This window comes from Grus americana, chromosome 16, assembly GCF_028858705.1.
Source record: "Grus americana isolate bGruAme1 chromosome 16, bGruAme1.mat, whole genome shotgun sequence".
In the NCBI taxonomy this organism is placed as follows: domain Eukaryota; kingdom Metazoa; phylum Chordata; class Aves; order Gruiformes; family Gruidae; genus Grus; species Grus americana.
In genome coordinates this window covers 2885474-2913462 of record NC_072867.1, presented here as the reverse complement: position 1 = coordinate 2913462, position 27989 = coordinate 2885474, and the positions used below count along the sequence as shown (strand labels likewise).

The window sequence follows — 27989 nt, the reverse complement described above, 5'->3', positions numbered from 1 at the left end:
CAAACAGGTTACAAAGTAAATGCAGTAATTTGTGTGTCTCCCCGCCTAGGGAACAACTCCATCACAAAAAACAGCCCTCAGGAGAAGTCCTTTCAGCAGCTACAAACTACTGTTTACTATTAGCTCCCAGCCTTCCCAACAGCAAACATGATATCAGGGCAGTTCTGCTTCACGGAGTGTGACAGGCGGTTATTGAGGAGACAGCTCCCCAGGGACTGACCCTGCTGCCTTCAACTCTGATTTCCATACTACTGTCATCTTGTTTAGGATGCCTTGATCCTGATTTTCGAGTACTTTTAGTCTCAGTGGCTGTGGCTAGATCTCATTACACTAAAACAACACGAAACAGTGATGAGGAAAGGCTGAGAGAGATGGGGCTGTTGAGCCTGGAGAAAAGACTGAGAGGGGATCTGATCAACGCTTATCAGTATCTAAAGGGTGGCTGTCTAGAGGATGGGGCCAGACTCTGCTCAGTGGTGCCCAGTGACAGGACAAGGGGCAACGGGCACAAACTGGAACACAGCAAGTTCCATCTCAACACAAGGGAAAACTTCTTCCCTCTGAGGGTGACCGAGCCCTGGGACAGGCTGCCCAGAGAGGTTGTGGAGTCTCCTTCTCTGGAGAGATTCCAAACCCGCCTGGGCACCATCCTGTGCAACCTGCTCTGGGTGATCCTGCTCTAGCAGGGGGTTGGACTAGATGGTCTCCAGAGGTCCCTTCCAACCCCAACCAGTCTGGGATTCTGTGAGAGAATTTCACTGCCTGCAGACACAGCTCATTAGCAGGCTTGTTGAGGGTCCTCCAACCTAAAGATCGATACAGTTCAGAAGAGCCTAAAACACCAACTAAAAGATTTAAATCATTTATTTGCTTGTTCTGCTTTCACACAACTCACTCAAGGGACAGATATTTATGGTAAGGTCTTATTCACCTGAACTCCTGTGTGTCCGTCAGCAATGGGGATAGCCTGAGCATTTTGCCATCAACCTTCAACTTGTACTTCAGGATAAGGCATTTCAGCGGAGCAGAAAGCTGCGAGGGCTGTTCCAGGGAAGCCTTGCTCTCAGACCTGCCCGCTGCGCGGCCTGGAAGCCCGCTTGAGTTGCGGAGAGGGCGCAAAGGAGCCAGTATGAAAATAAAATTCTCAGAATTATAAATAGTACAAAAGGAAACGAAGGGCTGGCGCAGCCGGTTCAATGCATCGCGGTGCAGCCCCCCCGTCATAACACACGTGTGTCTCTGAAGAGCAGTCAGGGTCTGCCTGGAGGACAGTTCCTTTCCGTGCACGGGCAGGGCGTGCAATTCCCTGTGAGCTCAAGTGCCAGATATCAAACCACACTCCAGTCCCTGGAACAAAGGGAGAGCGGAGGGAACGGAGCACAACTGCCGCCTCCTAAGCGGAGGACTGGGGATGATGCAACACTCGCACCAAGAGTCTTTCAGGAAGGAATCATGCCTTTATTCCGCTTTCTGTCAGCCATGACTCGTCGGTTATGGTTAGCTCTTGTGCTTTTGTTTGCTTCCTTCTTCCGTCGTTCCTGCACCGTTTCCCGGTTCTGCCCATGGCCCTTCACGTTCCCGACAACGGCAGAGCTGTCATGCTTGTGCCTGGAGCACACAGAAAAAATGACATCACAACAAGCACACTGCACACTTAGGGGACAAAATATACCGATCCCCGGAAACAACTGTGTGCGAGGAGTTCAGCTGTCAGCTCCTGAGCCTTGGCTCAGCCCAGCTCTGCAGGGCTTCTGCAATAGCAGAGTTATCAGCATTAGCCACACGACGCCTGCGTCCTTCTACACACTGAGTCTGTCAGCTAAGGACAGCTATTAAACTGTCCTGAAATCCCCGTGGGAGCTGTTCAAGCTCTGGGAAGCCATGCTCTCCAAGATTCTATCTTGCACAGGGTTCTGCTGCTTGTGATAAAGGGATGTGCCACCCATTTGATGGGACAGAACAGCCAGCAGTGAAGTAAAAGTTGGGTGAGGAAGTTACCACCACCGTGGCGGTGACCCTGACATAGGGGAATGTAAAGGAACAGGTATAGCCTCAACAATTCCAGTCAGCAGCAAAACACCTGCCTACCGCAGAGCCACGGTTTCACCCCGCAGAGGGAGATCCTTACTTACCCCTTCCTCGCAAGGTAAGCCAGGCGCCTGGCTTCAGCTCTCTCCCGCAGCACAGCTGGGTCCTGCACAAAATGGTCCTACCGCGGGAAGGAAGGAAAGAGGTCAGTAAACTCAATCAGCATCACGTAAAGGGCTAGAGCAGGAGGTGATTCTGTTGGACCAGAGTCAATTCATTGTTCGTTATCTCTTCTGGCTGAGCCAGCAGGATTGGTGTCAGTGACTCTAAACACAAAACCTGGCAGAAACTTCTTCCCACATCCTACCTCTGCCAGCAACACCATCAATGTCACTATTTCCAGTATATCCACTACAGCAGAGCGTTAGTGACCCTCAAAGTGTTCTGCTGACATCATCTGTCTACGGAATAAAGGAGATTAAACCTCTCCACGGAGTAAGTGTCGTTGCTCCAGCATGGTTAGCCTAGGAAGCAGCAGATAGCTGTGCTCAGGGGACATTTCACAGTCCAGCAGACCGCAGGAGTAGCTGCTCTGAGAAGCAGCTCAGTGTCCACGCTACTGTTAAAAGATTCACTCTCTGAGAGAGGAAATCTGCTCCACGTCATCTCTGGCAAACACTAGCAGGTGAAACTGATAACAAGTATGGTAAATCTTAATGCAACTCCAATCACAAACTAAATGTCACCTTTGCTCTTTCCTTTTCAGCTTCTTCCTCCTCCTCCTCTTCATCCTCTTCCTCTTCCTCCTGTCCTTCCTCCTGTCCTTTAGGTCGCAGGACCTGAGGAATTGTGAAGGGCCTGAGAATTAAGACACAAATGGTCAGCGGAGAAAAGAGCACAGCCACAAATGTTTCACCGAACACATATCCTATTCGTTTTGCACCACCTCTTTCAAAAATGAGAATCTACAAATTTCATGGACTTGCTTCTTTTTCTGGAAAAAAACCCAACAAACCACCCAAAGAAAATAAAAGAGACACAGTAGTTAATGACACATTTACTATGGGCAATTAAACACCAATGTTCTTCACCGGGGAATGTTCACTATGAAGTTGTTACTGAACATAATACTAGTTTAAAAAAAGGAGCAGGTCAGGAAAAACCTGAAACCTCACAAGGAATTTCTCCAAGGAAACAACTGCTTCCTCTGGTGGAAGGGGATCCGGGCACAGCCACGAGGCATTGGTAAGGAGTGTTCTTTGCTAGGCTTGAGCTCACCCGTCAGGGAACACCCATTGTACGAGGACAAGCCTCAAGCACAAACTCTGACAGAAACATTGATGCTCAGAAAGTGCTGTGCCCTAAAACCTCCAGGACTGGTCAGTGGTTATCCACGGAGCCCCAAATTCATTGCCGTGCCCCAGTTTCATACAGGGGGAAATGCCTGGAGAAATCCATCAAGTTTTATGAATCACCCTGAACACACAGAGCAGCAAAGGGCCTGGGGGGTAGAGGCAGAATTTAGCACGTGCCTATAGCTCTTCTTTAATATATATATGTGTGCATGTGCTTAAATTCTATTGGAATTCAGATCCACCATTCCACTGTCAAAGAAATAAATCTAAAACCAGAAGAGTCTTTGTTACTTCAAACCTATAGATCTAGTTTTCAGCTGTAACATCCACTAATTGTTCCTACTGCCTCCCTAGGAGCGGCGAGCACTGAGCACCTGAAATAGGAGGAAAGACCCGAGTGACACACTGTTACAGGCAAGCCACAAAAAGGATTTAAATTGAAGCCTCACCATGCTTTAGGAGGGGGAAAAAAAAAAAGGCAAAAGGGACAAAGGAACGCCAAAGATGCATTTTGGTTTGAGGTTAGAAACGGTAATGTCTTCATAATGCATCAGAATTTAAAAGGCCACTTTCAGAAACTTTAAACCAGCTTTTAAAAGCAGTTTTTCTATCTCTAGCTCTTATTTCCAAAATAAATATTCTACAACCCCCATCCCAAACTAACCCTTTACTTCCTAAAAGCTAATTGTCTCCAGCAGTCAGTCATTGTGGAGAGCGCTGTGCAATCCATCAGGGACTGAATTCCAGGTGTCAGCACTCTGAGACATCAGAGGGGATTGGCAAGGAGAAGTCTGGTTGTACAGTTTTCCAAATTTTGAAGTCTTCCTTTGCTAACCAGCTGTTTTACGTTGCCCAGCTACACTCAATCTTGATTATTCAAGATAGCCCACTTTCCCCTGCTGCAGGCTAGTAGAAGTTTTCTACAAGCAGAAGCACTGCAGAGCTTCAACACAATGGCAAACTCCCCTCTTTTATTTGTTGATTAGTTGAGACAATGGCCATGTCTTGCAGACACAGAAAGTGGCAGCCTGCGAATATTCTGGGCGCATGCCATGGCAACGCTCCCTACCAACAGGAGAGACCCAAATCTCCTTCCTTGCACGTTACAGAAAGCAGCAGCAGCAGGAGAAAAAGGGGTTGTCTGAAGCATGCACATCCTCATTGAGGAATGGAGCCAAAAGCAGCCTTGAACAGGTTTGAGCGAGCCAGACAGCTCTAGGTGACGATTCCCATCAATCTCCTATTTGCAGAAGCCGCAGCACCTACCTCCGACTGATCAGCTCATCGTCCGAGTCAGCGTCATTCGCCCCCACTTGGTTTCCATCGTAAGTGTCATCGTACTCGTCCTCATAGTCCTCCTTGTAGAGCTGAGCTTCTCCTTGCTGCACAGGAATCTCCTCCACAATCACGCTGTACTGGCTGTAGCGCTCCTTCTGCTCAGCAACCAGGCGTTTGTCATTCAGCAAACTCCTGGTCGTGTCCTTCTCTCTCCTGCACTCCACAGCATGGAAACAGAGAGGCAGACACAAAGACAGTGTAAAGATTTTCCTCTTTAAGTTACTTATTTTCCTGTCAGTAAGTGGAAGCTGAAGCAACAGAAGTCTTATCTCAAACTCCACAAGCACTACTTAAGCCTACCTGTTTCCCCTCTGATTTATACCAGTGCTGTTTGCCTGGCTACTAAAAACAGCCACTCCTGGCTTGGAACAAAGTCATTGTTAAACAGAAGCCCAGCAAGATTACACAGCAGATAAGAAGAGGAATTGGAGACCGTCACTGCTATTTGAGACAGAAAGGAAGCTTTTACCGGAGGCCAAATGCAATTACATTCAAGCTGAAATTTGGCCAAGATCCAAATAACACGAGAAGTCCCATGAATCTTGAATGGCGAGCTGTTAGGGCTAAGACTCCAGCCTACGAGACGGCTCTGCAAGGCCCGGAGTGCCCTCTAACACCATGCTGCAGTATTGTCTCACTGCGGTAGCAAGCACAGCTGCAAATCACGGACCAGGGCTGCATTAGAGTAACCAGTGCACGGACACGTATGTTCCTATAGTCAAGAACCTCAGCTTACAAACGTGAGATACAAAACACAAATGTAGATGGGGAGAACCAAAAAAATTACCAGTGCAGCAAGCAAGGATTAGAATGAGCACAGCTAAGAATGAAAAGAACAAATCACTAGTCTATTCTATCTCAAAGAACCGCATGTACAATTTTCTTTTAAATTTAGGAGGCAAGTAAATTATAGTCATTTTAAAGAAAGGAAGACCAAGGAATAGAATTTTGACAGAGGTATTAAAAAGCAGCCACTGAGATGCTGTGCCTCAAGCTGCACAAGCATGAACTCTTTGAAGTCCCGTTTTTCAGACCAGCCAAGTATACACACACAGAAAAGCAACAAGGGATTCCACTGTCAAGTATTCACAGGACAACTTGCAGACCTCGAAGTCTAGGAGGAACACGGATCATGGATCTACGTGACATCTGGATATTATCAGAGAAAGAACCCGTCCAAGGCAGACTGTCAGTGACTCAAGAATGGACCAGACTTACGTGACATACTAGCAAGCAGCAGGGAAGTGATCTAAGCAGCCTGATTTTCATTAAGCATCTCAAAACAAAAGGAACACGGCAGATAGATGCGGTTCCCCTCTCTGCCATGACTCACACGCCTGCGCTTAGCTGCAAAAGGCGCTACAAAGCACGCGGTTAGTTCGCACATACCTAGGCTGGGATAACATCTTCTGTTGGTATTCAGCATGAGACTGACCTAAGTATTTGATAATTGTTTCCTGTTGAGCTGGTCTGGTGACTGCAGAAGAGCTGCAATGAAGTGTTTCAGGCACCAATTCCAGGAAAAACAGTGGGATAACTCCTCTAGTCCCATGGTGTTCAGGACACGCTCTGACTTCAAGACCCAGATTCAGCTAGCAATTATGGCCGGACAGGCAGAGACAGGTGAGATCACTTTTCAGGATCAGTAAAGAGTTATGGCTATGTTAGTATGTTCATTTCCTCGTGCTCGTTCCTCTCCTCGTCCTGGTGTGGCTTTCTCCTTCGTGTTAACAGTCAAACTGCTTACGCTTAACCCGCAATGGGACCCAACCTGGTCTGGCTCTTGAAGCGTTATTGCGACATCGTGCTTAGGCAGCAACAGCACTCTAAACACAAGCAGGATTTGGTGAGCAAAAGATTTTAAGGAGAAACAGAGAGAAAAAAAGATATATGGATACAATTTGAATCCAAAGCAGATCTCAAACTAGGCTGGGAGAACCTTGTTACCCAGATGCTTGGGTAAAGCATCAGGTTTCTTGCTTGTGGAACAAGGACTACAGAGGAAGTTGCAGTTTTAGTGCTGAAAGGACACACTCTTCCTAACTATGGAGTTCTGAATGTTAAATCCTAGAGGAAGGTTCTGTAGCTTATCCTTTGATTTAGTTAGATACGGTCAACTCGGGCATAGGGTATACATTGCTGATCACAACTAGTTACCTCCAGGATTTAAAAACCACTCAAAACATAAATAATGTGTCTGGAGTCCTGCAGAGCGTTCTCAGTGTGAGAAGAACTGTTTTGAAACGAAGACACAGCCTGAGGGAGGCCAAAAGACACCAGGAACAGCAGCAGTAACAGGAGGATAATCCCAAGAGGTCAAGTAACAGCACAGCAGAAGAGACGACAGCTTTCCCAAGCAGTGGTGTTACCACTGGAGAGAGGACACGGCAGCGGCCGGAGGGCGATGCCACGGGAGCAGGGTCCCACCGCCCAGCTCCGGGATGACTTAGAGCTTCCAAAGCTCCGTAAGTGATCTGCAGAGGGAGCTCCCAGCAGGGTTATTCCACACGCTGGACACGCTGTGCTGAACTTTGGCAGTGCTCTCTGGCCTCGTCCGGCTGCTGCAGCAGCCACCCGTGTGAGCAAAACTTTGGGGAGGCGGGAGATAACCGAGTGTGCCCACGCACAAGGCTCCTGCTGACAAGGTGCCTGAGCAACACGATGAGGAAATGGAGAGAGATTGTGCCTGTGAATTCTTAGCTATGGACACTTCAAAAGTCATTGTCTTGGCCAGAGAGAAAAGAAATTATTTTCTTGCCTAGCTGAGCCAACAGAAGCTCTATAGCACTGCTGCTGAGAAGTTGTTCAACTGGACTTTGGGACAAAAGTGGTTTTCTCCAGTGAGTTCGATGCAGCTTTGCAACTAAAAACTTAACCGGGAGCTCCCAGGGTCACATGGCTCTATCTCCAGCCAGACTTTTATTTATGCCCAGTGTAAATACATGCCAACATAAAGATCAGACTTGGCTGGTTGGAGAAAGCGTATAAAAAGGAATGTGAAACCAATCAACCATGTTAGAGAGATACAGCTGACATCACTGGGAGCCAGGAGGGCAATGTCCTCACCTAAATTTGGACAGAGTGTGGCACAGAACACCACACCAGGCTAGGCAGAAAGCAAAGGAAATGCCCTTCTGCAGGAAGCGCACAGCAGCAGGACCAACAAAAATAGTCTAAGCCACGGAGTGTTATCAGTAGATGGATATTGACGCTTCACTTGGATCTAAACCAAATTGTTATTTATTCTCAGTTCTGAGTCACAATCCCAGGCTCACAGAGACGGTTCCTTTTCAAGGTTTGTTGTTCAGTACAAGTTTAACATTAAGATGAAGAAGCAGGAGCCCAACGTTACAAATGAGTTTGGCAGAGCAACCTCCAGCAGCATACAGAGGAAAGCCAATTAGGAAAAACACTAACTGAAATCAACCCCCTAATAATATTTCATTTTACTTTCCCAGAGGAACAGAAGAAACAGGTGGGGAAACATTTTTGATAAGCCTTACCCCCTGCCAACAAATTCCTGCAGGAGGTTTGTAGGAGAAATAAATTTTCAGGTTTGCAGATATTTATTCCGCCTGACAGAGATGGGTTAATTAAGGGTGCATGATACTCACCGCTTGCCTTTTTGTATTCGAGAAACATCCACTGAATCCCTACTGAAAACATCAAACTCATCATTCTGGAAAACATTATAGCGAGAAGTGACTAGAGGAGTAGGGTCTGGCTTCAGCTGCCTGGTAAAAAAAGAGAATAAAACCAGAGGTGAACTGAGGAAGACCAAGTCCTCTCCTTCCTAAAACCTTGGTTCATTCTTTGTTAGTCTCAGAGTCGCCCACAGCATGCCAAGATCCTCTTTGTGGTGCTGACTGGGTCACAGATTGCTATTCCTTCACTTCACTGCCACGCTATAGTACATGCACAGCCACTACATGGCATTGGTCTAAGATAAAAGGCACCGGTTTGGAAGCTTATCTTTGTGGGGAAACTAAAGCAACTTACAGAAAGCAAAGAGAAAATTCTTCTGTTCATTTAAGAATAAGTAAAACTGTACAGGAGCACGGAATATTCAACAGACTGCCTGGTCTCAAAACAGCGACTCAGTAAAGCCAAACACTAAGTATGATGAATTACATGCTGGAAAAAATTCCAATAATTTGCCGCTGTTGATTTCAGGATATTTATCTCCCTATGGTTCCCTATTAATTCTTTCTCAGGGTTCCAGGTTTACGTTTGTTCAACTTATAAGTCAAAAGACGATTATTTTTACATTCATTTTGTTGTGCTGCTAGCTCAGTTGGGCATCTGAAAACGCTGCTGTGCTCACTTCTAAAATCAGCAGTGATCAAAATTCTACATTTGCTATTGAACTGACAGTTTTCTTTCAAGATGCAAGAGGCAGGGGAAAAAAAAATAAAATCTAGCCCTATCTTCAGTAACTGCTGGCTTCGCAGAAATAAAGAACCCTTCCAAAAGCCCACCCACATCATTCGTGCCAAAGTCAGCAGATCCGAGTGTGAGAGCATGAAGATTGTTGCAAAACTAAAATTTTTTTTTTACATCATTTTTTCTGATAAAGATGCTTTCCTTTTTTAATGCAACAGTGAGACAGTCTGCCCGTTCCTCCATGAAATGTGAACAAACAGCACATTCACATCCTGACACTCAGTCAGAAACTGCTGTTGCAGCACAAACACATGCTAGCAGCTGCAGACAAACCAAAACAACTCAATTCCACTGCCAGCTATAAACCCTACACCCCAGTTACAACCCAGAGAAGCAAGCAAAAGCCTGGCAAGTTTGTCAAAGGGTAGATAAAAACGGATCTAAATGGCCATTTCCAATCTCTCTCTAGTTTAACTTCAATGGCAAAACAGTAGCCTTTCAAATACTGTATGCGACCCTGCAAGTTGAATTGCAGCTGAATTAGTTCCTTTGAAGACAGGAATTAGTTCCCTTTCCTGCAGGACAGCTGGAGTTTTAACACCTATAACACTGCCCTCTGCAGCACAATAACTTTGGAAGGCAATACATTCTATTGCCCAGCCCAGGCTAAGCCAGTGTCCCCACGATGGAATTTTAATGGTTATCCGAGCATTTAACGTACAAGTATTTTTGTCCTCCCATCACAAAACACAACCAAGCATCTGCTCTACTGAAATGCCGGACAGCGAATGTTCCGGTCCTCTGTGGGGACACAACAAGGGCAGAAAGCTAGTGGTGGAGGGCAATGAGTAGCTCTCACTGCAGCTATCTGCCACAAGAAAATACATGTGCAACTTCTTAGAGCTCACAAATGTCTAACCTTCAGTAAGAACGATGTTTAATGATAACCCACGAATGAAAAAACAAAAGGCATCAAAGCCATCCCACACCTTGGCATTGTACGGGCCAGCTTATCCAAGTTTGGCACCAGCTTATCTTCTAGAATGTTGTTGATCACTTGCTCGGCATTGTAACTGTACTCTTCCAGGCAGGCCAGGATGAAGCCCTCCCCAAGGTCTGGCAGCAGGTCTTTCACTTGCGAGATCAGAGAGTCCAGCTCCACCCCTGACACCTTGGCAATGGGCGCAGCAGCTGCGCCGGCACACTGCACGTACCAAACAGAATGGGTGGCGTTACTGGAAAGAGACAGCAGCTGAGGGGAGGCAGGGATGCAGGTTAAGAAAGGGAAAGGAGCAGTCTGGTTGTTGGAATTTCAACCCAAGTAAGTCAAAAGATGAGAAATTGGTTAAGGTGTTTATAGTACACAAGGTCTATGACACAGACTTGGGCACAAAACTACATTTGTCTGTCCCCGAGTCAACAAGGATACTCCGGAGAATCCCTTCCTCAAATAACATCAGAACCATGCATTTATAAAATATGCACATGAACTACAGCGATGAAGCACAATATTTGAATAAATCACTACAGTGATGAAGCACAGTATTTGAATAAACCACAGCAACAGGAAACGCAAGCCAACAGGAGTTAGAAGCAATTTGCTCAAAGATAAAGCCGGGATTCAGGTGTAGCTTTGTTTCTCATTTCACAAGGCACATGGGGCTGCACTGAAATCTAGCAAAGGGAAGAAGTGGGACTAAATCTCATGTAATCCCAAAAAACAATCCAAACAAATCCTCTCTCCACAGACAGATGAAGTTAAGGACAGAAAGAGCAGAACCCAGTCCTACCCACACAGCTCTACTCACCTCATCCTCTGATGCATAAGCAGCCCTGAGCTCTTCCACCTCCTCAGCAGCACTCTCCACTATTGCTGACGCTCCATTAGATGCTGCCAGTGGTGGTGTTTGATCTGTAACGACTTGTGTTTTTTTCCTGTCTACCCCTTCCCACGCACTTTCCACTGCTTGGAGGATATAGGCTGTCCTGGTCTCGTCTCTAAGAAGACAGCATTAAGGACATTTCTAGGTGCACGTATTCAGACCTCGCCCTGAAGCAACCATGCAATTTCCAGCGACTCCCAAGCCCATGCCTACATTAACATTCCCCCCTTTCTTTTTTTAAGGGAAAACTTTCCATCACTCACTGCCAGTCATGCAACACTGGAAATGCCGCTGGCGTGAAGGAATCGAAGAGCAGCCAGGTCTGCAAAACCTCAAGGTGACAGCAAAGGATACAGCGTGGAGGATGCTTGCTGAAGCAGACTGACATCATCCTCAACAGGAAACAGCTCATCATAGTCACGGAGAAATCTGAAAACGCAGAAGCAAGTTTAATCAGTGAAACTCAAGAATAAATTACCAGCAGACCTGTCACACGCTACCATCCCTGCGATGCCACTCAGACTTCCTCACGGCTCAGGTGGGAAGGTATACAGCCTCTCGCCCAACGCCGAATTCCAGCACGGGTGGCCATGTCTGATTTTGCCCCCGTTATACTGCAGCAACACCCCTCCCCAAGCCAGAGCGAGCTGCAACGCTCCTCATGATGCCGAGACTTGGAACCCAGTGCCGCAATTACAGAGAAAATATGGTTTATGACTTTAACATGATCAGAATGACAGCGTGGTCAGGAGGACAAGATCGAATTCCCAGTTCTGCCACTTATTCACTTTGCATCTTCAGCATTAGCACTTAATATCTTTCTGGTCTGGTCACCCCAGTTGAAAAGCACAGATTAGTAATAATAGCCTAATATGTCAAGGTAGCTAATGGCTAAATTGCTATCCTCCGCTTTGAAAGCCTGGATTAAAGAGAGTGAAGAATAACATTCTCCAGCGTCACGCAACATCCTCCTCACCTTTACAATAAAGTCAGTACTGCAGTCTGAAATCCTCTCACGGCAGTTCTCCCAACTAGTTAGAATGATTTCTAACTCCCAAATGCATCGTAACGCCTCATAATAATGTCTCGGGCAATTCTGCTATAAAGAATGGAAGAGGAAGGCAAGCTGACCCTCCCCTTGGGCCTCTTTCAGCCAGACTCACCTCCTTTCCTGAAGCACCGATGTGAAGATCTGTAGAAATTCTTCAATAAAAGGCTGAATGTTCTCACAGCTGCAGAAAACAATGGCACAAGAGAGAGTGAAAAACTCTGTGGTAAGCCTACCGCATCGTGCAATCGCGCATTCTGCCTCCCTAGCCAAACTAGTCACATTCATACATGGAGGGGAAAATCCCATTTGAAAACAGATTTCAGTCCATTTTTTTGGCTTTGATAGGAGCAAAAGGTCAAGTGGAAACAAGTTTCTTTTGTGGCTTCAGCAAACATTTCAGCCAGCTAGATCTAAAGCTGTATCACAGTTAGAATTACAGGACTTCTGACAGACTTCACAAATCATAGTTTGATGCCTCAGACTTGCAATAAGCAGAAAAGGGCGTGTAGCGCTTTTGTAATTGTGCTCTTATTATATGTCTTGGGATTATACCAGTGAACCTCCCAGAAAATATGTGCTCATCTACGTAGGAACACATGCCAAACAAACGCCTATTGCAACTTTTCTGGTCGAACACCTAAACCTCCCATTGCTGCTGGTATTTCCCTAGAAGCCGGACACATCATTTTCACAGTAGACAACTCTTGTCAAACTGGTCATGAGTTTCTGGAGCTGTCCTGTACTACCTCTGAAGCATATATAGTCCTTCACACTGTGGAACCTGAACACGTTACACTCTTTGGTTCGTTTATGCTTTCAATATTGTGGTGGGTGCTGAAAGGCAATCCTCAGGTAAGCAAGGGTAAGGCAAGGCTGCTATTGCTCCTGTAAGGATTGGATTTACAGCTCAGACAGGTTGGGTGATAAGAGTCTGGGTCACAGGAAGTCAAGGAAGCAAATCCAGGTCTCTTGTAAGGAATTCCACCAATCCTCCCCTCCTCATCTTCTCAGACAACTTTACTGATATCAAAGCAGTGAAAAATATTCAAGCGGAATGGGAGCCACAAACACCAGCAATCTGCAAAACCTGGAATGAGTAGAGGCAAGGAGAGACCGGCCCAAGGGAGCACTGGCCTTGCCTGCAATCAAGATCCAAGTTCTTGGCTCCAGGCCCAAGATGCATCATGATTTTACATCATTTCACTTCATTTCTCTATTTCAAAATAAGAATAGTTATACTTGCCTTCATTTTGAGATTACTCACAAAGCTATCAGTTAACAATTTGCAGAATAGGAGGTGGGGGGGAAGAACTAGGTAAAGGCACCAGTCTCTAGATTTAAAATGACTGTTTTCAGCGATCTATAACACTGCATCACTTTTACTATGGTGCCTCAGTCAAGGTGTCTACACACAGCATTTGAATTTGCAACTTAGCTATAAACCGAGGTGAGAAAGCTCGTTGGACCACAGCCCGCTCCCAGTTTAGCGAGGTCGACACATGGCTCACCACACCAGTTCTGGATCGTATAGCTTCATCTGGGACGTTCCTGCTACGCAGGACAACAGACTTCTGATCTTAGCCAAAGACTTTGGCTCCAACCCCAACACAAATAGCAGCATCCGTTCATTTTCTCCAGTAAATCGGAAAATGAGGAAACAATCTCCCCCACAATGGCAATCAAATAACTGGCTAGTACCACAGAGCCCAAGTGCCAATACCTGCTTTCTAAGATGGGCTGCAGACAGACTTGGTTTATTAGGATGTGGAAAGCTTCTATCATCTTCTTCCTGGAATGTGAAATTCTCCTCCACAGATCAGCAAAAACACTTCAGAGAGAGTAAAAGAACACACTGTTGGTGTCAGCACAAGAAATCTGAATCTTTAACACACCTTCACTCCAGAGTTATCCCTCCAGAAGGAGAATTTCATTAGCAGAATAATTTTTTTTTGCTGCAAGGACAAGAGATTAGAGCCATTTCATACTGCTTAAGGAAAAATCCATGCTCTAAACAACGTTGGTCTCAATCACCAATTGTTCCGACAGCTAGACACATGATATCTCAACTGTACCAGCACAGTCTGTGCCTTAAAATGAGACCAATCTATACGTAGAGATATCATTCATTTTTTTTCCACACTTTGTTACAATTTGAATGCATCTCTCATCAAGTTTCTTCTTAGAGAGCAGTGAAAGAAATCATTAGTCACCCCACTGCCCAGGAAAATTTGGAATTAGAAAAGCCATCTCTTCAGAGTTCTTTGAAGCAGCATAAAAAAAAGATAGAAAGACTCCACAGAGGTGGGTAAAGCAGCATGAAGTGAATTTTTAACTAAGCCCTGGGAGAGTCTTATTGAAAAGAAAAGGCAAGCCTTTGCAGACATTTTCACCTGTTATCCTCATAATGCCTCTTCTTAATTGCAGATTCCAGCTCAGGAATTGCCAATTCATAAAATGAAGCTAATCTGTAGAAAGGGGCAACAAAACAGTAACTGTCAACTGAGGTTTCAAAAATAATTTGCTAAAAAGACAAATCAAATGGTTAATTTCATTAAATTCTCCTCACTAGCAGCAGTCATTAGCATTACCCCATCTTGTTATTTGTTCCCTGAAACACAAGCAAGCAAATACGCAATAGCAAAAGAGCAGCACTCTAAGGAAACCATCGAGGTATCTTTGAAGATGTACGCAAAGAAAAGATGCATTTGAAAAGCATCATGCTTCACGAACAGAACAATCTGCCCAACCGAGAAACATCCCAAACACAACTCTGCAGTCTGCAAAGAGCTGATCTGCTTGAGCCCCTCCCGAAACACCCCCTCCCACCCCAGTATCCCTACGGCCCTATCTTGCTGTGTGCTAAAACTGGATTACGAAACAGGATATGATTTCCAACAAAGTCTTACTGGTCTTGCTATTCAGCTCTGCTCTAGGTGGGCATTTAGATGAAGGTATCCAATATGCAGAAAGCCTAAGAGGATGTTTCAGTAGGATGGGGCAGGGAGGAAACAAAGAAAGTTAGTTTGGTCCAGTTTCACAATTTACGTGCCAGGCAGCCCACACAGACCCTTTCCTTCAGGGACAGAGCACCAAGAGATGCAGAGAAACGCCCACACAGAATAACAGCCAGTACCGCTTCCCCAGTAGCGAGACATTAGGAATAATGGTTTACAGCATTTTGCACAAAAGCCAAGCCTGCTGCGCTGAGGAGCAGAGGCTCCATTAGGAACATTATGTCCGTGTCTCATACTAAGAGCCAAACGAGTTAAATGAGTATCCTTGAGGCAACTGTAGCAGAAGCTGGTTGATACTTTGAGTCAGGGAGAGAAATTAGCAAGTGCCAGCTGATTGATTCAGACTCGCAGAGGTTCCAAGAAGATGACACGTAAATCAGTTTTCCCTCCCCACACTCCAAAGACCCAGCCATTAGACCATATTGAGAAGTAATGAAAATGTTGCTGTCGTCCCACTGCACAGAGATCAAGCCTATTTTAGCACATCTCTGACATCAACAGAATTAAAGGCAAAAGGCTTTCCTCCTCTGAGTAACCAAGCATGTAAGCAGTGCTGCTTGCCAACCCAAACAGCCACCAGCAGTCCACCAAACTGCTCTTCTTTCAATAACCAACTCAACGACAACATCCAAAGAGGACAGAAACCTACACACCCCAGAGCAGCATTACTCAACCTGTGGTCCATAAACCACTGGCAGCTGTAAGGCTTCTGAGGTTTGCAACATGATTGGAAACAAAAGCAACACACAAGCGTGTGTTCGTTCACACTAACAAGCAAACAAAACGGGAAATGAGGACACTAAATTAACACTGCAGTTGGTTCTCAATGCAGGCTGTTACAGCAAGGCTCTACAAGATGATCTGGGGGCTTAAAACTCCTGGAGCAAGACAGGTTAAGTGCCACTCAAAGACTTGCAGCCCCTATGGGAACACACTCTGCTGTCCGGTCCTTGAGACCCCTCTGACTCATCGCCACTGTGATCCAGAGCTGGACAGGGAATTAGCTGTCAGCCCAGCTGCAACAGTGCTGGCTTGTCATCCTCGCCCAGGCACTCAGCTTTTACCAAAATCAATAATATTCTCTAGCATAAAACTTAATGATAACATCAAACAAAAATGTGGTTTGTGGGGTTGTTTTTTTTTTTTCCAGACCCTGATGGACTACCACTCCGTAAGACTTTCTACCTCCCTCGCTTCAGGTCCTACGGCAGGAAGCTCGTTTTGCCCTCAACTCTCTTCTGCCCGTCCCTCCCCACCTTTTCCAAAGCACACCGGGTACTGTTTACTGTCATGGTTGCCTGGCTCTAGGATCTAGATAATGATCAAGGTGAAACGCAACAGACAAACTCTAGACCTCCCTATATTCATTTATTCACTGGGACTCTCTGTATTCCTGTCAGCGTGAGCCTAGCAGTCTCTAGTTGCATTAAATCTGTCAACTCTTTCAATGATGAAGGCACTGGGACAGGACACAGCAGCACATTCAGTATTTTTACTTCACCAAGACAAGCTCTGTCTGCAGTCAGAGATGTACCTGTAGCAAAACTCATGTTTTTGGAAGGTCTGGCAAGCCAATGGGAAGACATCAAGAAACGCCCAGATTGTTGTGCTAGTGTCGCATAAGTACAGCACAATATCCTTCAGCTCCTGGGAGAGAAAGAGCAATTACTGCGAGAAAAGCCAGACAAGTTTTAGAATAATTCAGTACCAGGGACACGTCATATTCAGACCAAGCCTTTTTCCTGACTGCGCAAAGTCTGCTATCAATCATAAATACATTACACATGACTGGGTCTAGAGGCAGAGACAACCTCTCTACTAAAACTTCTATCCTTTAAACATCTATAATGCAATCCCAACTGCTCACTCTCATGAAAGATTCTGTGGAAGTAGAAGAATCCTCATCAGATCCTGTTTTGGACAGCGGCTTTGCCCTCTATATAACCTCTGCATACAGTATTCTTCCCTATCTATCTGGCAGCACTGCATAGCAGTAATACAGGAATTAAAGGGATGATTTCGGTGGTCCGTTTCAGTGCCAGATGCTTCTCCCCGGTAGCTGTAACATCTCCCACGTACAGACCATATGACTAAGATTTTGTAGAAGACCGTGCTCACTGAGATAGGGCCTGTCTGCGAAGGACCCAGCACAAAAAGCCCCTCTTAATTAACTAGAGTTAAAGTACACCGTTGTTAAACATTTCTGAAGAAAAGATCAACTCTGATCGCTGTCAGGGTTACGTGGGGACTTCTGTCAGACACTTTGTTACATTACATATAAGCTGGTTAAGCAAAAAAAAAAAAAAAAAAAAAGATGTCAGGTTTAAAAAGAACCCACACTACAATGGATATGATTGAAACACACATGAGCAAAGCAACCAACTCATGGTGGCAAGGCTTTATCAGCAAGTCATATGACAAACAGTGACATGGAACCACGTGCTGTATGAGCCACCAGTATTTGGGAACACAATGACCCTCTGTGGTCTCGCTGCTCCACGGAGTGTTCAGTCTGCAGGACTACAAACAGAAACGCGCAAGGAGCAACAGTTCTACCTGGAGGGGCATGTTCCCCGGAGTCACATTTACTCTTTCTTCCAGTTTCTGGGGCTCAGCAGAGGCTCCTTCACACTGCAAGCCACACTTATGCAAAATATTGTTGAACACCTAGATCAAGAGAACAGGACAGCGTTAAAACAGATGGGGGAAAGCAGTGGGACATGCTTTATCTCGTTAACAATCACTGCTACGATCACATATGCAATATGGGACTATTTCCATACAGCGCGGAGGTGTGTAAGATGAAAGCTGCAACAGACTCTTGCAGGTTACAGCAGGAAGGGTCACGTCGCCTTTCCGAAACTCCCTGCGACTCGCGAACAATGCGAGTGCAGCTGCACGTGGTGGTGGTAAGAGGGGGACTGCACCTAACCCAAATACTTCACTATGCAAGAAAAATCAGACAGCAAGGTTGACACAGGGAAGGGACTCGGGATCCAACTAGCCCTATTTGCAAGGGAGCAGTGGCGCAACTGGGAATGTAACCCCACCTCCTGCCTGTGAACTAATCCCAAAGCCCTTCCTGCCTTCTGCCCTGAGGTTAGCAGGACAGATTTTGTGGGTCTTCTTTATAAACAAAGAATCTGGGGAGCAGCCGACTGAATTAGGTTGTGGATCGCTAACAACCTTTGCCGTAGGACCAATTTAAAAACAACTCCTCTACATTTGTACCTTAAGAGACTTGCCAAACTCTCCTTCTAGACATGTTCATGGATGGTTAAAGGTACCAAAATTGCATCCTTGGGGTTAACATTACTATTCTACAGGGCATGTAAGCTCCTAAACCTGCACCAGTATTGACGCCTTTCAGAAACAGTGCGAGCACATAAATAGCTTCATGGATCAGTAATGACACATCTTTCTTTGAGCTGTTACAGCCATATACTTGAGACACACTGGTATCACCCTGCAACAGTTACCAACGCACACAGTAAAGACACCAGTGTTCTGCAGAGAAACTGCTCCGACGTGGTACCTCACAAAATGCAAATGGGATCTCTGCTCTCATCCCCAGTAATTCATTTGAAGGTTTGGTCTTCCATCCTAGAATATTTTTTAAAGTTGTATCACCTCTGAGATTTAGCTCTAACAGTTTCTTAACACACAGGAAGCAAGAAGAATGTGGGCTTTCAAAAAGTCAAGTGACATTATAGGCGTCTTGGGGCAAACTGTATCTTGGGTTTGTTTATTTTTGTGCATAGATGAGCTTTTTGAGGACATAAAGATGACATTTTCAGGGTACAAAGATGTCAAGGCACCTTGATTTCCCCCTCAGGTTAAATGTGAATCCTGCTTACCGAGTCCAGGGAATATACAAGCTGCTTATAAAACTGAAAGCTTAGACATGGAGAGGTGCCAAATACCTTTTGCACAGCAACAATGCATCCCTTCCAACAGATTTTCATTTACTCCCAAGAACCTGCAGCACTAATGCTAACCCATTCTACTATGTCAAGTCTTAGCTACCTCTCACGGTCTCTGTTTTGTTGTTTTAAGTTTCAACGCTTCCCCTGCTTGTGAGGGGAAACAAAGAATAGGTTTTGAACTGCCTAATGAGAATTCCTTGAGATTAACTGCAGAGAAGGCCAGAAGCTGAAGGAAGGTAACAGGAAACAGTCATCAAGTAATAGTTTTAGATAACGATTCAAAACCAACCTGACACACGTTAGCATAAACTAGAGAAAGTAAGCAACAGCAAATACATTCTGCTTGCCTATGACCACATTTGCTCCCTTCTTTCCAGAAGAAACCCGTGCCCTGGGCCAAGGAGGAAAGCAGTACCTGGAGGACAGTGGGCAGAGTTTCGTCTAGGTCACTGAAGTAACTCGGTTGCTGAGTGAAGATATTTTCTAAGGAGAGAGAGGACCATCTCCCGTTAGTTCAGACATTCATGCCAACAAGCAAATTTGCACCAGAAGATGTCCTTGTATTATTACCGGCTCCCCCACCCCCTCCAGACAGAGCTAATAACCATTTAGGACACGGGCACAGACTGACTTCTCAGCTCGTGCACAGTGCCTGCGCCTATACAGCCGGCCCATCGACTCTTCGGTGCAGCTGGAGAGCTGGTAATGAGAATATGCTCATCAGAGCAGAGCAAACGAGATGTTAGATGATTCACGCCCCAGAGGCTGAATCAATGAATAATGCAAATACTATCGCTAAACATTCCTAGTTCCTTTATTTGACAACTGGAGTTGACTTTTAATTACTGATAACAGTTCAGCATACACTGGAAAATGTTCGGCAGAATATTTCTTAAATGTAATGAGGCTTTAGTAATACCTGCTATTATATTACTAGGACTTCATTGTCTTTACAAAATACTCCACTGAGTAACGGCGTACCATAAATCCTCACCAAGTAAGCACAGAGGCTGCCTATTTTCCTGTGAATTACTGTTCAGACTATGAAAATTAAGAGTTCTCTAGCACGGATAGAGCACAGGTAAGAGTTATGAGACAGATTTCAGAAAAATTTATACACCCCCCCCCCCCCCCCCCGAGAAGAACCTAAAAGTTATGAATTACACACCAGAACTGCTCATGCCATTATTGTAACAACACAGTGCAAATAATCAAGTAAGCAAATCATTGGTTACTTGCACACAGCGTTATTGCATTGCACTCTGAAGCCTATGTATAATTCAAATGAGGTTTCATAGACTCAGGTCGTCTTCGGAATATTTTAAGACCCAGATAATCTAAGCTTCACATCTGAAAGAGAACCATCTATCTTCTCATGCCTCCTTCCCACTCTGAGGCTTGGCAGATGAATTTAGAGTGGAAGTTACTGAAAAAGGATAAAGGGATTCAGAAATGCAAAGGTTTATCTAAGCTCTTCTGGCCTGGAAATTTGGCTGCATCACATGATCTCTAATGCTTCTCACGTTAGTAAACTTGGAAACGAGACAAAAATAACTACCAAAGAAAGGGAAGAGTTTCATTACATGAACTGCAGACAAAGCGGCTTAGAATTTAGGAAGAAGAGCTCACTTAATCCAAAGTTAGGTACACTTCCATCTGTGCTCAGGTGGATGTTAAAGATCACAGGTAGTTCCCTTGTGAGAAGAGCACAGGATAAATACAGAAGCTAAACCAATATGCCCTCCCTTCAGTACGTGGGTCGTAGCATCCAAGGCTGAGATGTTGCTTAATATGCACTTGCCACAAGACTGTACAGATACAGAGAAATCTAGGGATAAGCAGAGCTTGAGCAACGCTCTGAAGTGCTTTGTGGTTTGAAGGCACCATATAAATCAATATCTGCATTGAAATTTCAAGTTCTCCCACTTCACAGACCAGCGATTACCTCTTGCTTGGCTCCTAGCTCTGGGAACAAAAGCACTCATGTGAGCAGTTGGACTGTGCTCCATCTCCTAACCCTCCTCCCTCCTTGCCCAGGAATTGAGCTGTTTGCCCCTTCCCATCTCTACCAGGATTTTACAGAGCCCTCACTGTCCTCTCTCAGTGGCTGAGGACACATTTAATTGGTGTGGGGAAACAACTGGTCAAGCATAACTGAGCCTTGGTTCAGGCCTAACGCCATGAACCCAGCTCAGGAAAGCTAAGCAGCAGGCCACAATGCATTCCTTGACATAAATGAAGTTCACAAGAAAAAAGAAAAAAAGAGTTAATCTGATCTAGAAATTATAGATTCTAGTTACTACTGAACAATTTGTTTTCAGAGCAGTAACACTGGTACAAAACCCCACTCATCCCTTGCCATTATATGAGTAAGCAAAAGCCTAAGTGAGACAAGCTGTTCCTTGGCTTAACTAACCGATCATCTTCTGGAGCAGGAGACCGTTTCCTTTTCCAAAAAGCACACAGAGATCCAGAATCTTGGGGATGTCGAACAGGAAGTTATTGTAAATAATTTCTCCAAAGACAGAGGGAGTGATAAAATGATCCTATACAGAGGGAAAAAAAAAAGTAATTTAAAGGATAATCCATATCTAACTCTGCAGCATTATAATAACACCTGTACAAACATCTCTCAAAGGTGTATTTAGGATTTTGTTTCCTAGAAGGCAGCAACTCTGCTTACACCAGTTCCCCATGTCCCCACCTGCCTGTCACTGCCACTACACCATCCACCCCCCTGGCTGCACCACAAAATGAACCAACCGACCTAAAAGTTAAAACAAAAAAGTACGTACAGTTCATTCAGTTCCCAGACCTGGCTCATTACATGGCCAAATAAACAGCTGAGCTGACACAAGAATGGCTCAGCAAAGTAGCAGGAAAGAGCAGCCAGGCATAGGAACGACTTAACTGGCACCAACACTGAAAAAAATACACGTGAGATCACAGCCTGAGGTTTTGTACCCTGGAAGACTAGAATCAAGGCACCACAGACAACTGCATCAGTGATAGGTAGGAAAGAAACCCAGGAACTGCAGCTCTATACCCTGACTGCTAGAACACTGTGTCAAAACACACACGACTCCTAACATTGCAGGAATTTCTTCCAAAATTCTAGATGACAAAAATTCCACCGTCTTTGACACTGAGAAGCAAGCAAGCTAAAATGTGATTTTGGATTTTCAAAAGACAAATTTGCTTACAAAAGCAAATGTTTTCAGTCACAGTGAAAGGTAGTACGCGCATTCCCCTGCTAAAGCAGGGGGACGGGGCTTTTTGCCGGGTTCAGTTTCTAGAACTCCTGCTGACTGCCTGCACGACAACGGACTATTCATTCGCTTCAAACTACTCAACTATAAAATGGTTTCAAATGCTTGTCTGCCTCATTAGAGCAGTAAGACTTAATCAGATCCTGGAATGAAAGACACCATAGAGGTGTCATATTTTTGCTGTAGTGGTGCCAGCCGCAGGCTCCAGCATTCCTTCTGCCTGTTCCTGTCCCGGTCCTGCAACTCCCACTCCAAGACCCTTCCTCAAAACATCCTGAATGTCACCGTTGTGATAATCAAATCAGTACATCACTAAATAACACATTGTGAACCGATGAGGATATCAAGGGAATAATTGCTAAAACACAAGGTGCCTCACTCGTCCTGTGAAAATTCCACAGCTGCTGATGGGAGCTGCACTCACACAATTAGGGTCGAGTACGTCTTTCAATTACCATGCCAAGAAAACAGTAATTTAAAGCAATTTCACTGTGTGCCCAAAACTTGGGGAAAGTTCAAGGAGAGACAAGTATTAGCAGGGACTACGCAACACGGCGCAGAGGAAGTGGCGTTGAGGGAGTGAACGCTCGGCTACTGGTGGCCTGAAGAGCCCCTGTTCCATGCAGCCCTACAAAGCCCAACTTGCTCTTTGTTCTCTGACAGCGATGTATCATAACACCACCCATGGCTAACCTGCTATTACTTAGGCGATCTCCTTCCTAAGGAATCACTGCATGGTTCAGATAACAGCTCAGAGCTGAAGCATCCCATCCATACGGAGAAACAGATGAAAACAGCCAGGGAGAGGAATGCAGTTGGACGTGCAAGAAACACGATTAATTTCTCCAATTGTCTTTTTCCCTAAGCTATACAGCCCGGAGCACCTGCAAGGCAAAGAAATATTTACCTTGGACTCCTTGTGAGTGGACATTCTGAGAAAAGTCAGGAAGACGCTCCGATGAAGACATTTCTGCATGTCGTTCACCTCTGGATGACAATCTAACAACGCATCAAACTTGCGAGGGGCATTGCACAGGTAGGAATCCAAACATTTCTGAAGTGTCTCATCAAATATTACCTTGCACCACAACAAGAGACAAGAAAATGGAAAGGAGGGAATGGCACACGTTCATAGGTCGCGCTCATGGGCAACCCAGTTAAATTTAAAAGCAATCTAGAACGCTCAAGAGTGCTAAAAGGATTCACACATGCATCAAATACAAGCAAACTCTTAAAATCCACAATGAAAAATCTACAGGGAAAGACTACTTTCTGTGCTCTCAAAGGTACAGTAATTAAAATTAAAATGCTTGACAAATGACATAACGAGGGTATACAAGTCTTTATGAAAACAATTTAAAGTTTGTGGCTTTTACAAGGACCTAGATTGTTCGTGCTTTTTCTCCAGTGTCCACAAAACAATTATTACCTGGCACCAAAATCTGTCATGAGGCAAAGCCAGAAGCCAGTTCAGATCATCTGCAATGAATTTGGCTCGCTCCAAGAATTCTTCCACTAAAGCAGGGTCTCTGACAACAGGTGGCGGTCTGTATAGCACAAAAGACCGATCTGCTTTTATTTCTGGGCGCTGCAGAAAGCCAGAACACTGTATTAAAACCACAGACCAAGTGACAGGAATGCCCAGTTACCATTTGCGCTGCTCACTGAATTTTAGGAAGCCAACATAAAATTACACTTTAATACAATTTGCCATTCAGTTCCCTGGTGCATCCCCATTTTCTAATCTTACAAGGCAGATCAGTGGGTTTGTATCCTTATTTAACAAGGTTTTCAGACCTTCACAATTTAGTAGATGCTGCTCCTTGTGTTCTATTAACCAAAAGCCTTGCAAAGCAATCCTCCCACACCTTCAAAACAAACCGCAACAGCTTAATGTCACGCCTTTGAAATGTGGCCTGTACTCTCTCTTCTTCCTCCAAACTGGTTCTTGCACAACATTCCATGAAGTCAAACTGACATGACCACCAAACTGAGAAGAAACATTTCACTACCCTTCCCAAAGTTACTGAACAGGCTTTGCCCAAATAGTCCTGTCCTAGAATGAGAATGATGGAGGAGCAAGCTGCAGCTTCGAGCTCTGCCTCAACCCAGGGCAAACTTCCTCACTAGCAAATAGCCTAACAGCAGGTCCCACTTCTGCAACATGCCCAGGAGAAGGCTCTTTCCACGCCTTCTTATTTCTGGGAGAAAAGCATAACCGTGGATTTCATTTTCTGATTTCACCAAGCTGAAGCCACAGGGCAGGAGGTCATGGGATGCAGTAAGTGGACAGACTTATCCCAGAGCTAAACTTCACACAGAGTTTGCAGAAGCTCCCAAAGCATTTTCTCTATTGCAGCAAAGTTTACATTGCTAATTGGGCTGTTCCTCGAAAGAATAAGGAGTTCCAGGAGAACACAGTTTACTACAGATGTTGTACACAGTAAGTTTTCATTTACCCATCATTGAACTAAAATTCTCAACAATCTGAATGCACTAAAACACAAAGAAAACTGTTTCTTTAACAGGCAAGCTGACCAAATTTCACCATATCCTGGACCAAGGGCTAGTTTTGTCCAGACCTGAGTAGGACAATTATTTGTTATGGGTCTTGTTTGGCTTTCAGGAAAGACACAGCTCACCAGTGCCGGTAAAGTTCTCAGCTTCCCTGTCTTGGGATCCTTTTCTGTCAGCTGGAGTTCGTCCAGAGGCAATGCTGGCATGGTGATGACTTGTTCCTGTCTTCAGCAAACAGAAAAACAAAAGCAGCACAGGATGAGTTTTTCCAAGGTCATTCAACCAAAAGCACAACAAAAGAGGCTGCAGCCTTACTGTAACACACATACACACAGTGGCTGAAAATATACTTATGCAAAGCAATTTATACACCACCCAAATGCCAAACCTCGAGGGAACACCCAAGAGCCAGCTTCACATGCTTCAGAAGAAACCTGTAACATGGTGCTAGACTTTCATCCCTGTTCCTTAGTAAGAGGGCGCAGACACCTTCCAGGACAACAAAAAGCATTTGGGGACATTGTTTAATACGGGAGTGTTGTGGTTTAACCTGGCCGGCAGCTGAAACAACCACACAGCCATTTGTTCACTCCCCCCAGTGGGATGGGGATGAAGGAGAGAATTGGGGCGGTGGGGGGAGGAAGAAAGGTAAAACTCATGGGTTGAGATAAAGACAGTTTAATATAGCAGAAAAGGAAAATAAAATTAATAACATACAAAACAAGTGACGCACAGCACAACTGCTCACCACCCGCAGACCACCGGGCTAGCTCCTGAGCTGCGGTCTAAACCCCCGGCCAGCTTCCCCCCAGTTATATACAGAGCATGACATCATATGGTATGGAATATCCCTTTGGTCATTGGGGTCAGCTGTCCTGGCCTTGTCCCTTCCCAGCTCCTTGTGCAACCCCAGCCCCTCGCTGGCGGGGTAGGATGAGAAGCCGAAAAGTCTTTGACTTGGTCTAAACGTTGCCTAGCGACAACCAAAATATCAGTGTGTTATCAACATTATTCTCACCCTAAATCCAAACCACAGCGCTATACCCACTGCTAGGAAGACAATTAACTGTATCCCAGTCAAAACCAGGACAAGAAGCTTGATATTTAAATCCAGTTCCTGAAGAGTTGGGCTGAACTCTGCTTTTCCACTCTCTTTCCTAACGTTACAAACTGGAGAGGCAATCAGAGGACACCCTGCCAACGTACTATTAAAAGAATATTTTTGATGCTTACGTGGCAGAATCACTCAGTACTCATCCCAATAAGGCACACAGGGTGAGCCTACAAAACCCAGCCTTCCTTTCCCCTGCCAGTTTCCCACGTGCTCACAAACCTGTATGTTATTCTACGACAGCATTTTGAAGCTCAGAAATATTCCAATTAACTTTCCAAAATTAACCATAAGTCAAACCTTAGCGTAATTCAAAAGAAATTATGTGCACTGATTAAAAAGTTCAGATATTAACAAAAAGTGAAAACTGCAAGTTAAGAGAACTTTTTATTTCTTGGGGTTTTACAGTAGTATGATTTCTGTGAAATGGTACTGAAGAGTTATGTTCTTGTTAAGATCTAAGATCACAAGTCTCCTTATATGCATATTTAATTGCATTCACATTGCCCAGGCAGAATAACAATTAAAACAAGAGAAATGTCTCTACAGCTAAACAACTCTGATTCAGGAACGAGATCACAGTTTAGACAGCAGGAATAACATTTTTAGTTCCAGAGAATTTGTCACTTACGGATTTAGGCAAAAATTATGTCATCTAACATTTTAGAGTTCAATTTAAAACAAATAAATCAAAATACAGTAGAGCACTGCCAATACACACAACTTAGAAAACTTAAAATAATTACTGTTTTCCAAGGGAGTTTAAAGATTAGAATATTGACAAGAGTGTTTTCAATTTTTATGATAAACAATTTCTTTGGACCAAAAATGAAAAAGCTTTTCAGCAGAATCAGCCAAGCTGCTTTTCAGTTCTCAGCAGATATTTAATTTGGCTCTTAAAATTTGTAGAGTCATTCTGAAAATTGCACATAGAAGCGTCTGTGTTTGCAACAAGGGAAAAGAAAACCTGTCAAGTGTCTCATTTCAAGCCTGCCAAGCATCAAAACCTCCAGTCCAAGTTAAAAACATCGTGGAAGAGACAGGCCCCCTCACCGAAAGCTTGTTCATCTGGAGAAGAGATTAAACCTGAGTATGGAATATCCTCAACACAGAGAATCATTCCCAATCACTCTCATATGCTTTTCCCCCCACAAGAACTTTGGTCTAAGCTACAAGGACGTGATTAACTGGTTGTACCCTGTGATGTCAGGCACGCAGCGTAAGAGCCAAACAGCCCTGACAAAGAATACAACAAACCAGACTTTTGCCAGGGAAACTTATTTTCACAGCGTCAGAGGTGTTCTGCGCTTCCCGCTATCCACCGAGGTGCACGGTCAAGGGGACATCACCCCAGGGCGAGGTGCACGGACGAGGGGACGCCACCCCAGGGGACTGCTGGGGCCCACAGCACACTGGCAGAGGAAGGGCATGACATGACAGCGTCATAACAGTAGCATACACTGGACGGACTGCTGAAGAGTCGGCCCAAGCCCGGGCAGCCCTCTCCCCTTTACCCCTTTCAACATCACCAGTCCAGGTTTTCCCGCTGCTCCTGCACCTCAAGCACCTCCAGCCAGCTGCTCCCGCCCTACTCCCCCCCTACTCCTAAGCCAGGAGCCTTCTGCCCACACCTCCCTGCCTGCCCCCCTCCCCTGTGTGCCACCACAGTCCCCTCGGGGCCCAGCAGCCCCGAACACCCTCCAGGCACCGCCACCAGCCCCAGGCCCCGTTACCCACCCCCTGCCCCAGCACCCCACCAGCCCAAGGCCCTGCCGGCCCCTCCAGCTGCCCCAGCCGCTCTCTCCAGCCAGGGCCAGGTGAGCCAAGCCCTGTCGCTGCCGCCGCCGCCCCCCCGGCCAGGCCAGGCCAGGCCAGGCCATGCCGCTCTGCACCCCCCCCCCCCGCCCAGCCGCAGCCACGTACTTCCAGACCCTGCCGGAGCCGCTACCGCCCTACCCCAGCCACCCCCATCACGGCCCCCGCACCCCCGTTACCGGGCAGCCACGTCCCGCCGGCCCCACGCTTCCGCAGCCGAGCGGCCCTTCCGGTGCCGAGAGGAAGTGCCCGGGGTGGGCGGAGCGGCACCAGGCCCCACCCCCTCGGCCGGCTGTACC

General features: G+C 45.6%; 1 protein-coding gene across 4 annotated transcripts; it reads right to left on the bottom strand.

The window, feature by feature from the left end:
• Nucleotides 1-846: 846 nt before the first annotated feature.
• ASCC2 (activating signal cointegrator 1 complex subunit 2) lies at nt 847-27989 on the bottom strand. 4 transcript variants are annotated; one of them, XM_054843909.1, is made up of 19 exons: nt 27870-27989; nt 24890-24989; nt 23677-23835; nt 23155-23325; nt 21395-21524; nt 19394-19461; nt 17609-17719; nt 16587-16699; nt 14429-14503; nt 13759-13866; nt 12151-12219; nt 11342-11416; nt 10913-11102; nt 10094-10308; nt 8336-8455; nt 4650-4874; nt 2775-2886; nt 2133-2209; nt 847-1608 (listed from the first exon to the last, which is right to left on the bottom strand). In XM_054843909.1, the coding sequence occupies exons 2-19, from the start codon at nt 24968-24970 to the stop codon at nt 1440-1442; spliced, it is 2268 nt and encodes a 755-aa protein (XP_054699884.1). In that variant the 5' UTR covers nt 24971-24989; nt 27870-27989; the 3' UTR covers nt 847-1439. The 4 variants fall into 4 exon arrangements, with proteins under 4 accessions (XP_054699884.1, XP_054699885.1, XP_054699887.1 ...); XM_054843910.1 differs by having other exon boundaries at nt 24890-24985; nt 27870-27917; XM_054843912.1 differs by having other exon boundaries at nt 23677-23794; nt 27870-27909.